This window comes from Macrobrachium rosenbergii, chromosome 42 (genome assembly GCF_040412425.1).
Source record: "Macrobrachium rosenbergii isolate ZJJX-2024 chromosome 42, ASM4041242v1, whole genome shotgun sequence".
NCBI lineage: Eukaryota > Metazoa > Arthropoda > Malacostraca > Decapoda > Palaemonidae > Macrobrachium > Macrobrachium rosenbergii.
This window is the reverse complement of record NC_089782.1, coordinates 6,912,196-6,929,668: the sequence shown is the minus strand read 5'-3', so window position 1 is coordinate 6,929,668 and position 17,473 is coordinate 6,912,196. Positions and strand designations below refer to the sequence as shown.

At 36.2% G+C, this 17,473-nt stretch overlaps 2 protein-coding genes across 2 annotated transcripts; both read left to right on the top strand.

Moving 5' to 3' along the window:
* The first annotated feature begins 2,746 nt into the window (after positions 1 to 2,746).
* On the top strand, positions 2,747 to 5,402 carry LOC136827897 (rhodopsin-like). The gene is made up of 2 exons (XM_067085370.1): positions 2,747 to 2,863; positions 4,181 to 5,402. The coding sequence occupies exon 2, from the start codon at positions 4,181 to 4,183 to the stop codon at positions 5,306 to 5,308; it is 1,128 nt and encodes a 375-aa protein (XP_066941471.1). The 5' UTR covers positions 2,747 to 2,863; the 3' UTR covers positions 5,309 to 5,402.
* Positions 5,403 to 12,663: 7,261 nt separating this feature from the next.
* On the top strand, positions 12,664 to 15,844 carry LOC136827896 (rhodopsin-like). Its single transcript, XM_067085369.1, has 2 exons — positions 12,664 to 12,781; positions 14,620 to 15,844. Exon 2 carries the CDS (start codon positions 14,620 to 14,622, stop codon positions 15,745 to 15,747), a length of 1,128 nt encoding a protein of 375 aa, XP_066941470.1. The 5' UTR covers positions 12,664 to 12,781; the 3' UTR covers positions 15,748 to 15,844.
* The last annotated feature ends 1,629 nt before the right edge of the window (positions 15,845 to 17,473 follow it).

The following is a 17,473-nucleotide window of genomic DNA, read 5'->3' as shown; positions in this document are numbered from 1 at the left end:
TCATACCACTCTCCTTCCTTTGCCAAGCCGACTCAAATCGACAAAGAACTTGGAGTCTTCATCGCTTTTCAAGCTGCTTGGTCTGCCAGGAAGCATTCATTCAGGATCAAAACAAACTTCTGCGGCAGGTCATACTTTAATAAACGGACTTAGTTTCAAAATTTCAGAACAAACATTACATGAGTAAGATAAGTAGGTTGTGCACAAGGTAAATATAAATTGAGATGAAAATCGAGAAAACATTTAAAAAATTAAAAGCGTCTATTTATAAATGCGATACAAAAACAGAGTTAATGCACTGATTATACATTGTTTGTAGCTAAGTATAAAACCTGATGGCATGCAGCGTGAAGGAAAAACTGACCTTTCCTGTAAAGTACTTTTTATATTCACTCTCCTCCACTTTGTTCGATGCATCCCGTTTGTGCAGTTTAAATATTTTCATAACCAGGAAATTAGGACTTTACTCGTTTTGCACTGAATTACTTCAAGCCTTTCAGCCATCTGTATATTGCATAAGCATAGCTATGAGGAACACTGGTCAATGTGTCCTGTGAAAGAGTACCAAAACTAGTGAACAAGCGCTAAGGCTTGACAACATGTTTCAGATACTAGAATAGATATTGTTATAAATTGACTAAGGAGTCTACTATTACACATGATAAGAAAATGTGATTATTGCTCTCCTACAACGGAGTCTTTACAAAAGGCCTCTGCCTGCTGAAGGTCATCGTCTTACCTTAGCTTTATTGAACAAATTTCTGTTAAGTCTAGAAACCTGCCTCTAGATGCTCAGTTGCATAAAGACAGTAATTCTCTAGCAAGCAATTCTTTTTTGTGTATGAATGTGATTTCATAACAACTACCTTTGCTTGGGTTAAAATACGCTTGTGTTCATCGCGGCCCTTGATTCAATCTTATTGAAAAAATATAAAATAAGAAGCACCGAAAATAAGGCAGGAACATTTGAGACCGGAATGATGGTGCCAACATAAAGTTTAGATAAAAGTTATGGTATCGAGTTAAAACATCGTTTTTCTAGATACATGTCTAGTAATGCAACATACCTTATTTTCCTGTTTTAAGCAAGCTCAATGCCTAAGTTAATAAAAGCGAGAGGATGAATCTCATTCTCTTTTATTGTTTTTGGGAGTTAGATTAGACTGTGGTTTCATCATTCAGCCACACTCATGGTTAGAGTCAACAACATGTATCAAATGGTAAAAACAAAACTAGAGATGATTTTACAGAAAAACGTAAAATCATAGGCGATAGCTAACAGCCCTAAGCCAAACTTTCCGATGTCCTATAAGCCCTGGAGAAGATGACCAAGCATTAGTAAAATCGAAAGGTCCTCAACGTCTCTCCACAGTGGAAGTCATCATTGACATCCTAAAAAACAAAGTTGAATTCATTTCTTTTCTAAATAAGATCTGAATCCAATTCCGAGCACTAGTGCCAGTAAAAGGTAAAAGCAACAGGGCGGTAGAGCTTGAAGTTTAAGAGGTTACCTTTCTCTTGGGACTGGGTGAACTAGCGCACATTTCCTGGATGAATAAGCACATTCCTATACTTCTGAGAGAAAATGAGAGCAAAAGACATTATTTCATAAGCAAAGTCAGTCAAAAACCATCTTCATCCGCACCGCTATCCCGAAAGCAAGAGGACGGTTGCCTTGACGCACCTTCTCCATCGCACCCAGCGCGGTTTCAAGATTTGGCTAAGTTTTATGACCACAATGAACCTTATCTGCAAGGCAGCATTTGTCCTTTGAGCCTCCTTTTGCGAAATGCAGGACTATGGTGGTTGTATTCTTACACCCCACGACAGGGTGATCAGTCAATAAGCATGCTTGGAAATAATAAGGAGATGCCTTTTATACCTTTACATCGATGACACTAAATCTAATCTGCTTCACAATGAAACTTCGAGAACTGTTATGAACACGGACGTCTCATCGATTTAAAGTCACTGGCAAAGTATAACACAATGACCATCGAGTTTTCTGTACAGCGTATAATGCTGTATGAATTTTTCAGCCACGGCCCATAAAACTCATAGCCGGGGCCCATGAAACTTTCAGCCACGGCCCAGTGGTGGCCTGTGTTGTTGGTATTTATAGCGGGCTAACTTTAACCTTAAATAAAATAAAAACTACTCAGGCTAGAGGGCTGCAATTTGATATGTTTGATGATTGGAGGGTGGATGATCAACATACCAATTTGCAGCGCTCTAGCCTCAGTAGTTTTTAAGATCTGAGGGCGGATAGAAAAAGCGTGGACGGACAGACAAAGCAGTCTCAATAGTTTTCTTTTGCAGAAAAAAAAAAAAAAACAGATTCAGTGACTTTACATGTACAGTCTCGCTACCCATAGAAACCTCCCATTTTTCGTTTAAATTTCGAATTTTCTTAGGATATTGCAAGACCCATCAGCAATTAACATATTAAACAATGTTCAACATCAAAAACAGATTAAAAAGAATCTATTAGACTATAATATGTTTTCTACTTGGTTTAAAGCAATACACTGCAGTGCCAACAAGAAGAAAATTTATGCAGAATTTTTTTTAAAAGTGATGTTCAAAATAAAGAAACACAATTACCTACGAACCAACGTGAATTTATGACTGGTTTCTTTCACTTTCTCTTTACCTTATGTAAGACTAAATATACGCCTCGCTGCCTTTTCTTTTCTAATTAGGTAATGACGTCAAGAGAAGGATCTTCACAGGCATATATAGAAGCCTCAGCGAGACAGAGCACCACAAAGGTTTAGCGGACCCAGGCGCGTAACCTACAATTGCGAGAGTCTCCCATAACGTTGCTGAGGTAGTCTTCTGAATTTCTTCAGCACCTAACAAGGTTAGTCCAAGAAAATCATTAGAAACCTTATATTTCCTTTATTAATATAAATATCGCAGAATCTTTTAAAAAAAAGTAATCATGAGTACAACAATGATTAGATAGTTTCCGAACATATACAAAGAAACTTTCGTTTTGTTAAAGACCGCGTAAATTCTTGCTTTATTTTGGCTATATCCCGAAAACCCAACAGTAAGCTTGGCTTTGTTCCGTGGAATATTTTTTATTTACATTATTGAAAGGCCAGTAAACTAATCATCGGCGGCTTTAGTAATTTAACAAATAAAGATGATTACAATGAAAAACCTAATTATTCAGAAAATTTTGATGACTAGTAGCCTGCAAGTATTTTGGAGACACAAGGAACACAATCTTTTTAACCGAGCAAAACCCGTTTTACCCAACAAAAGTACAATTCGTATTCCTAATGCCACGATTGGCCATCTGAATTATTTTGGCACGCAGATTTACTTTCTAAACAAAAGCTGCGAAGAACCTTATTCAATTTTCTTCAGACTCAAAAGTTTCCTCTTAAGCTTAGATTTATCAGCCCGATAGATTTTTGACAACCTTGCGGAAAATCCATGAAGTTGGAATTTTATTAACGAACGGATGAGTTTCATGAAACATCTTCATAAGGACATAACAAATTTAGCGAACTCGATAATAAATCTGAATACGCAACTGCACAAATCTTACCATTACAATGAAAGGAAAGTGACATTAAGCTTGTGATTTTCATTAGTAGGTCACACATGCATGAACAAACGAATTTCAGTTAATAATCAGAACAGATTACTACGACAGGCTTCATGAATATTCGTATGCTTAGATGTCAACTACTGATCGAGTTCTTATTCCTTTAGAGGAAGTTGATCTATAATTCATAAAATCAAAAGTTTCCAGAATAAGAGCAATCGATAAAATACGATGAAAATGAAAATGCAAATTAGAAAGTCAAAAGGGACGACAAATTATCAAGAAACTACATAAGTAAAAGTTCTTTTGTATCCACTTGCATACTTCAACTTTCTAAACTACCTGTATTTACATAGCAAAGCTCATATGAGCAAGTTACTGCATTTTATTAGATATGGTATACTGCAATAGATTTTTTTAGGCTATATAAATAACTTGCCCTGCAATTTACCAAGGTATACCAAGTTTACAAATGATCAGAGAAAAATTCGCTTCTGACTACCTATTGGACTTAATTTAAAAGAATTAAATTAATTTTGTTGTGATTTATTGAACAAAGACTTAAAATTATACTATATTTCCCTTGTTGAATTTTCATGTGTGTATCTTTACTTTCAGATGTCATACTGGGACAGTCCTGAAAACCTGGCCAATGGGGCCCTCCCCTCCACAAACCCCTTTGGGAACTATACGGTGGTAGACACGGTACCTAAGGAACTCCTCCACATGGTGGATTCACATTGGTACCAGTTTCCTCCAATGAACCCACTATGGTATGGTTTGGTTGGCTTCTGGATGGTCATTATGGGAATCTTGTCCGTTGTAGGTAACTTCGTTGTCATCTGGGTATTCATGAACACCAAATCTCTCCGTACTCCTGCTAACCTGCTTGTTGTTAACCTGGCTATGTCTGACTTCTTTATGATGTTCACCATGTTCCCACCAATGGTCATTTCTTGCTACTGGCAGACATGGACTCTCGGTGCATTCTTCTGTGAAGTATATGCTTTCCTCGGATCACTCTTTGGCTGTGTGTCTATCTGGACCATGCTTTGGATCACCCTCGATCGCTACACTGTTATTGTTAAGGGTGTTTCTGGTAAGCCTCTTTCCAGCAGCGGCGCCATGGCAAGAATTGCTGGTACCTGGGTTACTGCCCTTGCCTGGTGTCTTCCTCCCTTCTTTGGTTGGAACCGTTATGTGCCTGAGGGTAACATGACTGCCTGTGGCACTGACTACTTGACTGAGGATATGTTCTCTCACAGCTATCTGTACATCTACTCTGTCTGGGTCTACATCTTCCCCCTGTTTGCCAACATCTACCTTTACACTTTCATTGTTAAGGCTGTAGCCAACCACGAAAAGCAGATGCGCGAACAGGCCAAGAAGATGGGTGTCAAGTCTCTCAGGAGCGAAGAAAGTCAGAAGACCTCTGCTGAATGTCGTCTTGCTAAGGTTGCTCTCATGACCGTGTCCCTTTGGTTCATGGCCTGGACTCCTTACTTCGTCATTAACTTCTCTGGAATGCTCAACAAGTCTTCTGTTACTCCCCTCTTCTCCATCTGGGGTTCTGTCTTTGCCAAGGCCAATGCTGTATACAACCCAATTGTGTATGCCATCAGCCATCCCAAATACCGAGCTGCCTTGGAAAAGAAATTGCCCTGCCTGGCATGCAACACTGAAGGACGTGATGACAATGTTTCCAGCAACACAGCTCAAGTAGCAGAAAAATCAGAGAGTGCTTAAACTTTATTAGAACCTGGATATCAAACATGCGCTCTCACTAAATCTTGACTTTTTGAATGAAACGAAAACAAATAAAAAGTACACCTATCAGTGGCATTGTCTTTCATTTCCATGTTTACCAAACCATGCCCCCTAAATCGTCAGAATTTGTGCAATGATTTATGAAAATTAATTACTCAAGATATTTCAGATTATTCAAAATTCTTTCAATACAATGCACATTGACAGCAATATGAGTACAGGATATATATGAAAATATGACTAGATTATGTGATAAGAAAATGTGCCATTCCTGGCTGCAAGATAAGTACTTTCAATTCTCATAATATGATTGGCATACTAAGGGTTCTTGTATACTAAACGTACTATTTCATACATATTAGCTATTCAAAAACATTCCATAGTCACAATGAATAGGCATAAACATAAGAACTTTGCTCCTAAGAATCGTAATCTGTAAATGTAAGATGTCAATAAGAAATTATGCTCAAGCTGCTATATGGTTAATATGATAATTACAAAACCCCATATAATGTTGCATTGAACTTTATTTTATTTTGTGCAAACATGGAGGATGAATACTAAATACCTTTAACATACTAAAATAAATACATCAAACTTTCTTCATGACTATAAATATCTTAGTAGCAGAGAAACTTATGAAGAACAGGAAGAACAGAGTTCTTTTAAGACTGGAAAAAAGTGATAAATCTTCATCTTGTGCTGCTGTCAAAGATTTATTATCTCCTGGCCTTGTCATACCTTAAACTTTTCAGTCGTTGTTTGCCGATGAAGAAAATTCTTTAAAAGTAAGATATTACTGTAAATTAATTACATGACAAAATACATAAATCTGATCACAACTGTCCCTTAAGAATAGGAAACCGCAGTAGGAAACTATATTTACATGCTGAAGAGTTCCTTTGTAGAGTTATTGTCAGTATGAAGCTTGTAAATTATAGCCTTTTTTTAAATCCAAAAAATTTTATGCTGGTTTAATGAAAACTGCTAATAAGGGTATCTGATATTCCTCAGAATAGTAAATTCTTAATCTGAATTATCTGAGACATTTTCATCCACCATGTACTAAAATATTAAAAACGTATGCAAGGCTACAATTCTTTGTTGACAGAGCTATCCTTTTCTTGAATAAAAACCACATAAATCCAAAGACCACTGTCTTATAAACTGCTTATACTAATGAAACTTCCATAGTAACTTAATGTTACCCAGCTTTGGCTAATCAAGAAAAGCACTACTCAGTTAATTACAACCAAGGTTTAACTATCATTATCCTACAATTTTCATAAGTCTTGCTTCTTTTCACCCACTGAGAGGGTCTTCACAGCTTGATATTCTAGACAAATAAATGAAACTATATAACTTGCACAATTTAGGTTTGTTTTTCTATAAATGGTTCCAAAGTATAGACGAAACTTGCTTCTTTTTGTGTACAATATGAGTACTCAGTAGGAAGTAAGGTTACTCATTCAGGAATATAGAAATTCATACCAATGCATGCATGACGTACTAAAGCCTAACAAAACCGCTAAACTGCTCTGTGATCTGTATCTTTAACCTTGAACGGTCAGCCTTGGTAAACTTAACTATTTAGAATTAGTGTTGCAATTTATCAAAACATGAATCACAATTATGTAACTGCTTATGAAGCTCTTACTGAATAGGTTTTCATGTCACCAAAGCGTCAACTCAAGAGACGATTTATCCCAAAAGATAAATGAGGAAATTCTAATACTGTTCCATAAAGGCAGGTACTTTGTGGTATGGAATAAATATCATTATCTATATCATTATCTATACATTGCAAATGTCCTCGAGCTATTCGGGAGGAAAGGAACTATATGCTAACATTAAGTAAGAATTCAATCTATCAACCAAGCAACCCATCACTGTATGATGAAACAATAATTAATTTGAAGTGAAAACTAAAGACACACAAACCAGTGTGGTTCGATCAAGTTTTGTTAATGAAATGTATATGGTCAGAAGGAGAAACTATGAGGCTGCAGTTGAATCTGGTGGATGTAAAATGCAGACACTTGTCTTTCGATTTCGCTGATTTTTGTGGGGTATGGGCTAAAGCATCACCCCTGGATGAACGAAAGGTTTGGAAATGTTTCGTCACTGTTTCCCTGAAATTTGTCTGAACTTTGTATTTTATTATAAATCTGATATATTTGACAAATTTCACTATTATGAAACATACTATGCCTTATTCTGTAATATAAATATGTTTTCGCTTTCAACGAACTTCTGTGCAGTCGAAAGTGTCATTTTTGGGTAGTACTTGTACAGTCGCTCTGGAAAGTTCTGGCGCACTTTTCAGTGCGTTTCAGACCAGAGTTTACAAAAGAGTAACTGGCAACTTTCACGAGGCCATCCCTCAAGCCTTCTCGCAGTGTGATATAATATCAGTCAGACTGTCACTAGGTCATATGTGGCCTACTACAGGAAAAAGCAGACTCAGAGGAAACAGTAATTGCGCTTTTTTTATCACCGAATTTCCTTCTAATGTTTTCCCTTTATTTCTTATATTGGTTTTAGCAGATGCCAGTATTATAATAAAGAGAGAGAGAGAGAGAGAGAGAGAGAGAGAGAGAGAGAGAGAGAGAGAGAGAGAGAGAGAGAGCGCTTGGTGGTGTGTAAGCTGTGTTGCTTGCTTCTCTGAAAATAAATTCCCATTATTTTGCCATAAACATGTGTATTTGCTCAGCATTGCTGCGACTAACTGTAACATTGTCCCTTAAGATATTACGTAAATAAAATATTGAATGTAATATGAATAAATATTTTATTCAAATTACAATCTACACAACATTTTGTACATACACCAATATGTTTCTTATAAGAAATAAGTGTAAATGAAAAGTAGATAAATTACAAAATGAATGCAGTGCATAGAAACCATTACAACACAAACTATAAATATAGAAGAATTTAAATCCGCTATCCCCTCCACCCGACCCTCACCCTCAGTCACTCAAGTATGAACCCTTATCGTCAATTAACATGCTTAACCTCTTAGACATTGAACCCACTATTATCTTTTTCACAAATGTTTATTTCGTTCAGTACTAGCATGAACTTGGCATACCTTATCAAGTGCTCCCTGGTCTTGGTATTATTTACATCCCATTTGTTAGTTACATAACCCTAAAGAGTTTTAATAGCATTTAATTCAGGTGACTTTGCTGGCCATTTGATTCTGATTACATGTTCTATGAAACATTCTGATTACATGTGCATATTCTATGAAACACTTTTACAGCTTAGGCAGCAATATGGAAAAAAAGAGTTGCCTATGACTACATACATTGGTTCTGGCTCGAGAATTAGCAGGGCTCTCTGATGGCACCAAAACTTCCTCCAGAATGCTAATATAAAGGGAACTGTTCATTCATGAATCAGTTTCTATAAGTTCCCCTGGACCACTGGCAGTCGTCTAACTAATAGGGCTGCTAAAACAGTCGTTCCGTTCTTCTGTGATGAATGAATGTTTGCAGAGTATTAGCTGAAAGTGATCAAACGATTGTAAAAGAGGATGCAAATTATAATTAAAATGATGAAGAAGAAGAAAAGGAGCATACAGTAGATCCCTTATCTCTGTATATACAAAAGTACTCGCATAATAATTTACATTTAACATATGTGAAGTGCAGATAGATCATTATCAAGGGAAAGTTATATAATAGACCTATACTGATACAAATATCCAATTCACAGGATAGGCCTATAGTGATATAAAGATCGAATCCTTCTTATAGACCTGTAATGATGCAGTGCTATTTTATAACAGAAGTATAAAGGTCTAATCTTTATAACATACAAATTCTTATGATAAACATTGACAATAAAGCCTTCAATCTTATGAACGGAGCAATACGGTTGTTATAACAGAATTATAAAAAAAAAAAACTAAAATTCATCTGAAGTGACTGTTAGTCTTACTCTTTTCAAGTTCTACATATTTGTTTTTGAATAAACTTTTGCCCACATAACATTTTCTTCACATAATTTAATTAAACTTTATCGTGCTTTCCTGTGGCGCTAACAGCGAAGACTCATCTCGATAGAATTGATAGTGTACCGATTTGAGTCAAAGGACTTGTTTTCCCACCCACACGATGAGTGACGTCATTAAGAACAGTATCACTTAAGTACGGAAAAATATTATGCTAGATAACATTAACTTAATTATTTGAGTCTTATACACAAATATTCGAATGTAATAGTAAATGTTCACAGCTATTGGGAATTTGAAGATCAAAGCACCCCCTACTTCAATTCTTTTATTTCACCGAACGATAGTTTTGGGTTTCGAAATGTTTCATTAAATTTTGCTCAGTCATGTTATTTTTCTTCCAATTTTATATGTCATATAATTTGCATACATATTAACCTTATTCTAACAGTAAAATTTTTGTAAAAAGAAAAACATATCTTTTGATGAACGAACTTCCCTGAAAAGGAAAAGTATGCCAGCACTTTTTAGAGTGGTTGTACAAATCTTAAATAACTGTCGACGGACATTAAATTTGCTAATGCTTCAAGACATAAATTGAGAATCTGGCTAAACTTGTACATCAGAATAAACAACAAGTAAAAAACGCGCTGAAATTTTTTCGGCGCAATCAAGTTTTCTGTACAGCCAATACAGCGTATAATGAAGGCCACCGAAAACAGATCTATCTTTGGGTGGTCTAGGTAAAATGCTGCATGAGCCGCGGCCCATGAAACTTTAACCACGACCCAGTATTGGCCTACCCCATATCGTTGCCAGAAGCACGATTATGGCTAACTTTAACGTTAAACAAAATATAAACTACTGAGGCTAGAGGGCTGCAATTTGGAATGTTTGATGATTGAGGGGTGGGTGATCAACATGCCAATTTGCAGCCCTCTAGCCTCAGTTGTTTTTAAGATCTGAGGGCGGACAGAAAAAGTGCGGACAGAATAAAGTGCAGACGGACAGACACAATATTTTTCTTTTACAGAAAAGTAAGAATCGGAGACAGAGAATTTTCCTATAAATCCTTCTATCCCAGCTTTTGGAAATCTTTGGTATACGAGCCAAAAAACTTGGTGTGTCCCAGTTAATTCTTACCCCGGGCCACCCCTTCATACCACGTCTTCCTGGACGATCCAACAGTTTCTAACACACGTACAGAACATGAAAGCTCACACTTCGGAATCAGTGTGAAATTTAATGCTTCACTTTCCCGAGAAAAGTCAGTTTTTCTGTGTCAACGATATATGACCAATTTCACTATACCTTGGACTTGAGAATGGTCAGTAAAGTTTGGAAATCGTAAATTATTACGGCGCTCAAGGGGTATGCATGCGATGAGCCCGAGCCACTTGAATGCTGGAGCGCTGAGGTCTTACAGATTAACACAAATTTTCAACCTCTATATTATCTGTTCTAAAACGAATAAGAACGATTAAGTCGAGGATTCCAGAAAGATTTATTTTTGTGTATAAGCAGTAAATGAATACTCTTACTCAATTCTTGCTTCCGAGCAAAACAGTCTACATCCAAAACTTGATATGAGCCAATAATGGAATCGTTTTATCTTCTTAATGTTTATCAGCACGATGATGTTTCTGAGAATAACTAGAAGTGTTGTTCCCCACAGTTTCTTTGTACATAAGAATCATATATAGAAAGCTCCTTTTTAGGCGAGTAACGCGTAGTCTTAAAGATGCCTTACTCAACATGAACATATTATACAAGGTGCGGAAAGCGGCAAAAGCGATGACTCTTCAACTTGGTCTCCATAAGCCGATTTTGATTTTACACTCATGAACGAACCCTGTGGGGTAAGTGTTCCCTTGACTTCGTGTGTCGTTCAGGTTTCCGGACATAAAAGAAATTCCGTTAATAAAACACCACCTTCGCTCTCACCGACGACTCTTACTGGATTTACGAACGCCCCCGCAGAACTCTCTTTCGACACTTCTCCAAGATATATAGTATGTTCGCAAGATATATATAAGTGCCATTTTTGTTTCTAAATATTCCTGCAACGCAGGCTTCAAATTATCACAATTTCGTCTCCACTGTTTATTCAGGAATCTTTTCTTTAACAGGAAATCATTTCTGATTATCACAACTCCTCCCACACTTAAGTTTTTATAGATAAAAAAAAAAAAAACCTAAGTTTGCATAAAGAAAAATCCAAGTATTTACAGAAAATGAGAATCTACGTATCAAAATTTAAAGCAATTTTCTAGAATTCAGCCAACATATCAATAACGTAAATCATTCCTTTTCATGGAATGGAGAGAGAAAACTTGAAATGTAAGAGGATACGTATATATTAACTGTAGAACTTGATACGGCAGTAGAAATAAACTTACAGATTTTCTTTTCAACAAAAACTACAAATAAAAACTGAAATTACAAAAGACAATACTTATCTCGACAACTAGTCAAAAAATACGCTGAGCTCTTGCAACTATTAATAAACATCCACTTATAATCTGCTTGTATATAAACCAGATAATTTATTGAAATGTCACTCTCAATAATCAACTCATCCTGTGAGACATTTCACGCCGTTTCTGAATATAGTGAAGAAGACTACGGAGAATCTGGAAACGTTTGACTTAGTATCCCAAATTTATGAACATAACACATTCTGTCAATAAAGGAGGAGTTACAGAAATCTCCAAACTTCCTGTCTGAAAAAGGAAACTCGATAGCCCAAAGTTAAAGTTTGACATCGGCAACCACGAGATAACTGCATGAATCTCATAGTAGTTTAACCAGACCACTGAGCAGAAGTAAAGAACAAAAATAAATTTAAAATAAAATTTGCTAACTGTAACTTTTACCATTACAATCGTTTGACCATGAAGTTCTGATAGAATTACCCCAAAAAAAAAAAAAAACGCGAGCTTGAGGAGAAATATAAAACAAAAGCAACCTTATGTGATCTAACAAACATCTGAATTTAAGTGGTAACAGCTTACAGGACTGAAACCATCTAGAGATTTTCTCAAGAAATGAAACACAGGAGAAACATACGATCAGGAAAACATTTCAGTAGTATAACTGAATGCCCAATATTGTCTGATGGATTGTTTATCTGAAACATGACTGAAAAGAAAAACAGAAACAAAATACTCGACCACTGTCCACATTTAATTCCATAAACAACGCGATAAGGATTTCAACTAGATAGCACTGGTAGTAAGATATACAAGAAAAAGAGTTCCCTGTAAACCCCTTTTCTCTCCAGTACCTTAAATCCAGTAAGAGAAACGTAATCTCCTCTGATCTTCTTCTTCTAATTGGTTAATGACGTCATAGCAATCTCTCAGCAGGTATAAAGGGGAGCAACGGACTGAAAGCCAGCGCAGAGGTTCATCCGAGCAGACAGCGAAGCCTACAGAGCTGAAGTAGTCTTTGGAATTTCTTCAGCATCGATCAATCTTTCATTAGACAAGGTTAGTTCATGGGGACCTTCTGTCTTATATTCAGATATCAACTGGAATGCAAACTGAAACTATCTTCACTAAACACAATGTTCCTGTAGTAAATGAGGCAATTCATCATGACTTATCCTTGAAATGTAGATAAAGAAACAAAGTCTAAGTTCATGTATGTACTTGATATCTATCTGTCAGATGATGACTTGCCCAGAAATTCATGTTAACGCATGATACCTTCTTAAAAGAGGTAGTAGTGAATTTATACCTCATGCGTGGCCATTAATTTTTCCAAATATTTGTTAGGATAGATGTTTTCCTTTTGTAGAGAAACCGGTTTTCATTTACAATTTACTTACATTTCAACTAAGTTGAATTTCACAAAAACGAATAAAGACGTGCCCTTGAGAGAATTGGTTTCGTACGACATGCAATAGCTCATAAATGAAATTCATTAAATTCATTCATCAAAATACCAATATAATATGATACACCTAACGGTCCGAAAACTCAAGTTTCTTATGCTTTAACGGAATTCATAACAATTTTTATACTTTTATCAGGCGAATTTATTTGTCAGTTTAGCATAAATGAAACAAACTCTTAATTATGCAAAACTTTCTCTTATAAATTCCAAGGTGCCAACTGCTCTACAGGAAGACCAAAATAATATTTTCTTTTACACAGATGGGCTTTTGTTACATTTGTTCCTCAAATTTTATTTATCTTCGTTCATTTGACCCAGTTTACTCTATTATCAAATATTGCAAATTTATATCACTAGAAAAAATGACAAGTATATCGTTCTTTGTATACGACCAATATCTCTTGGATCTGAAACTCCTAAATGATACGAGGACTGGTCGCAATTTCACTGTGCTTCCACTTACAGTACAGTAATCTCATTTCTGTTTCCGAACAGCTCCTCGATATGCAACAATAACGTCAATAAGAGGAAGTATAACCTAACCATTTTACCCAAATGTTACATTTTTGTACTAAAGGTCTTATAATTAAACACATGGCATACAAAATCAGCCTTTCTTATATTGCTACTGGTGCTAATACTGAGTTCTCTTAGTTATTTCCTTTAATATTATTTATAGAAACAACTATCCCTATACACTATTACTTCATAACTATTTCAGAAAATTCAAGTCAATTGATTTCTTTCAAATGTTTTAAATTGTATATTTAAAGGCGAAAAATTAGTCTACATATCCGGTATATCTGTCAGTAGTTTTCTGTTAACGCTACATCAACAAGGCTTTTTCACATTACCTGGAGAACTCAAAAGTTCTATTGCCTGGCTCGTATCTTTGTGACACTTCTTATACAAAAACACAAACTTTACTCTACGCCAAAATCATCATTAATTTCAGGAATAAGCTTCGTGAAAGTACTTAAACGAGTTCAACATAATAGCTGAATGTCCTTCAGATTAAAAAAAATAATAACTCCAAAATTCGAATAATTGATTAAATGTAATTCTTTCTCCTTTCCAGGAAGTATATACAAAAGAATGTTAAGTAACAACGACAATAACACCGAGGTTACTTTACATAAATAAAATCGACACTACCAACATGCAACACTACTCTGTACAAAAAAAAAAGCACGAAAACATCGCTAGACTGAAGTTGATAAACAAATGCACAGAATACACATGTACTAATGACACACTACAAAATGAACAAACTTGAAATCTACATTTATAATAAGTATATTATTGAGGCTATAGCAAGATAGTAAGTTTTATTTCAAAAATTCTTCACACAAAAACATTGAGAGTAAACCTATTTACAAAGTATCCTACAATTTGCACTGAAATTCACTGAATGATTCCTTATTTTCAGATGTCATATTGGGATAATCCTGCTAATATGGCCAATGGCGCCCTCCCCTCCACAAACCCCTTTGGGAATTACACGGTGGTAGACACGGTACCTAAGGAACTCCTCCACATGGTGGATTCGCATTGGTACCAGTTTCCTCCGATGAACCCACTATGGTATGGTTTGGTTGGCTTCTGGATGGTCGTTATGGGAATCTTGTCCGTTGTAGGTAACTTCGTTGTCATCTGGGTATTCATGAACACCAAATCTCTCCGCACTCCTGCTAACTTGCTTGTTGTCAACTTGGCTATGTCTGACTTCTTTATGATGTTCACCATGTTCCCACCAATGGTCATTTCTTGCTACTGGCAGACATGGACCCTCGGTTCATTCTTCTGTGAAGTATATGCTTTCCTCGGATCACTCTTTGGCTGTGTGTCTATCTGGACCATGCTTTGGATCACCCTCGATCGCTACACTGTTATTGTTAAGGGTGTTTCTGGTAAGCCTCTTTCCAGCAGCGGCGCCATGGCAAGAATTGCTGGTACCTGGGTTACTGCCTTTGCCTGGTGTCTTCCTCCCTTCTTTGGTTGGAACCGTTATGTGCCTGAGGGTAACATGACTGCCTGTGGCACTGACTACTTGACTGAGGATATGTTCTCTCACAGCTATCTGTACATCTACTCTGTCTGGGTCTACATCTTCCCCCTGTTTGCCAACATCTACCTTTACACTTTCATCGTTAAGGCTGTAGCCAACCATGAAAAGCAGATGCGCGAACAGGCCAAGAAGATGGGTGTCAAGTCTCTCAGGAGCGAAGAAAGTCAGAAGACTTCTGCTGAATGTCGTCTTGCTAAGGTTGCTCTCATGACTGTGTCCCTTTGGTTCATGGCCTGGACTCCTTACTTCGTCATTAACTACACTGGAATGCTCAACAAGTCTTCTGTTACTCCCCTCTTCTCCATCTGGGGTTCTGTCTTTGCCAAGGCCAATGCTGTATACAACCCAATTGTGTACGCCATCAGCCACCCTAAATATCGCGCTGCCTTGGAAAAGAAATTGCCCTGCCTGGCCTGCAGCACTGAAGGACGTGATGACAATGCTTCCAGCAACACAGCTCAAGTAGCAGAAAAATCAGAGAGCGCTTAAACCCTTTTAACATCTTGGATTTCAGAATAATGCACTCTCATTAAATCTCTTCCTTTTGAATATAACGAAAATAAATAAAAAATAAACCCAGCATTAATTACGTATTTTATTGTCAGCAATGTACCTTTCAGAAATTTAATATTCGTCTGAACTCATACTGCTCCTTTTCAAAAATGTTTTTGTTGCGATTTTCATTGCCGGAAGAAAATGGGAAAGTTCTTAAATTCAAGGACACAAAGTAGTAGATATAAAACGAAAAAGAGGAAGATTTCCTGTTAGCACAGAAATAATATGTGCCATTTTTTCTCGAAAGAATAACGAATAAAATCAATGTAATTGCACATTAATAAAGTATACATGAAGTCTACTCCTGAACACTGTGCATTAGGCTTAAAAGGAGAAAACTTCGATTTATACATGAAATACATAAAAAATGCCAAATTCTCAACACTGATGATTAGGCTTAAGAGAAAATAGCTTCGATATATACATGAAATAAACAAAAACATGTATAATCATAAGCACTGTACATTAGCATTAACGAAAATACAGAATGAAATAACATGTCTAATATACATAAAGTTTTGAGAAGTACTGACACATTTTCAAAAAGGCAACAGTGGAGCATTCATCGCAACCCTTGATTCAATATCCAAATCATTTGCCGGACAATTTTGGGGGCCAACAACGCCATAGCTCTAAATCCTTTGGTTCTGTGTGCTCATTTATATTTGTTGTCACGTTAACTATTTACAAATAACATTTGGTTTCTGGTGTCCCTATTGATGTCTAGATATGAGGTTTCCTTAATTGTATTGAAATTGATTTGCTAATGAAAAAGCATATGTTATGTCATCAACAGTTACTCATAAAAACACAATGACCGCCTCATAATTCGATATCATAAGATCTACTGAGATGTAGACTTAATAGATGTAATCAGAAATAGATATAAAACACAGGAATTGAACGAATCAGAAATAAGTACAACTTAAAACTTTGACTTCATAAACTTCATGCAACTGCAAAATAATTCCAACATATTTGTTACTTTGTATTTTAATCAACTGTAGTAAAGTTATAATTGTTAATTACGTCATAAGTCGTATCAACGATCGCACACAAACAGAAAAAATTCGTACCCCTGTGTCGTCATGTAATACTAATCTACGAGGGCCATTGCTGAAATAATACTTATCTTTAACAAACAAAAGAACTTTCACCTGGAATAGCAACCACATTACTGTCATATTTACTATCATAATTACTATTATTCCTGCTACTTCATTGCTTTTACCGTTATCACTATTGTTACCATAATTATTATTACCATTACGATTACCTATTAATAATATGACCATGTTCAACATTTATTGTATCATTATTGTAGTCGGTGGGGTATGAGGCTGAACTCTAGTAAAACGAAAACCCTACTGATTAGCAGATCTCGTACAGATTTCCCCCACATCCTCCCCTTTGGGTGGATGGAACTTTGCTGAATGAGTCTGAAGCTTTGACTATTCTAGGTGTAACTTCTGAATCACATCAAACTTTTGCAAACCATCTAATAAAAGTGTCAGCAAGTGACTCACGAAAGTAAGGTATTGTCCGTAAGGCTTCTTGTATTTATAACAGTGATAAAATCAGTGCAAGCTGCTTTGGGTCATTTGTGCTTCCTTTGCTAGAATACTGTTCTTCGGTGTGGATGTCTACTTCTGTCAGAGAT

What these genes read in the sequence shown, in the direction of transcription:
- LOC136827897 (XM_067085370.1), top strand. Translation starts at nt 4,181, where the DNA reads ATGTCATACTGGGACAGTCCTGAAAACCTGGCCAATGGGGCCCTCCCC.
- LOC136827896 (XM_067085369.1), top strand. Translation starts at nt 14,620, where the DNA reads ATGTCATATTGGGATAATCCTGCTAATATGGCCAATGGCGCCCTCCCC.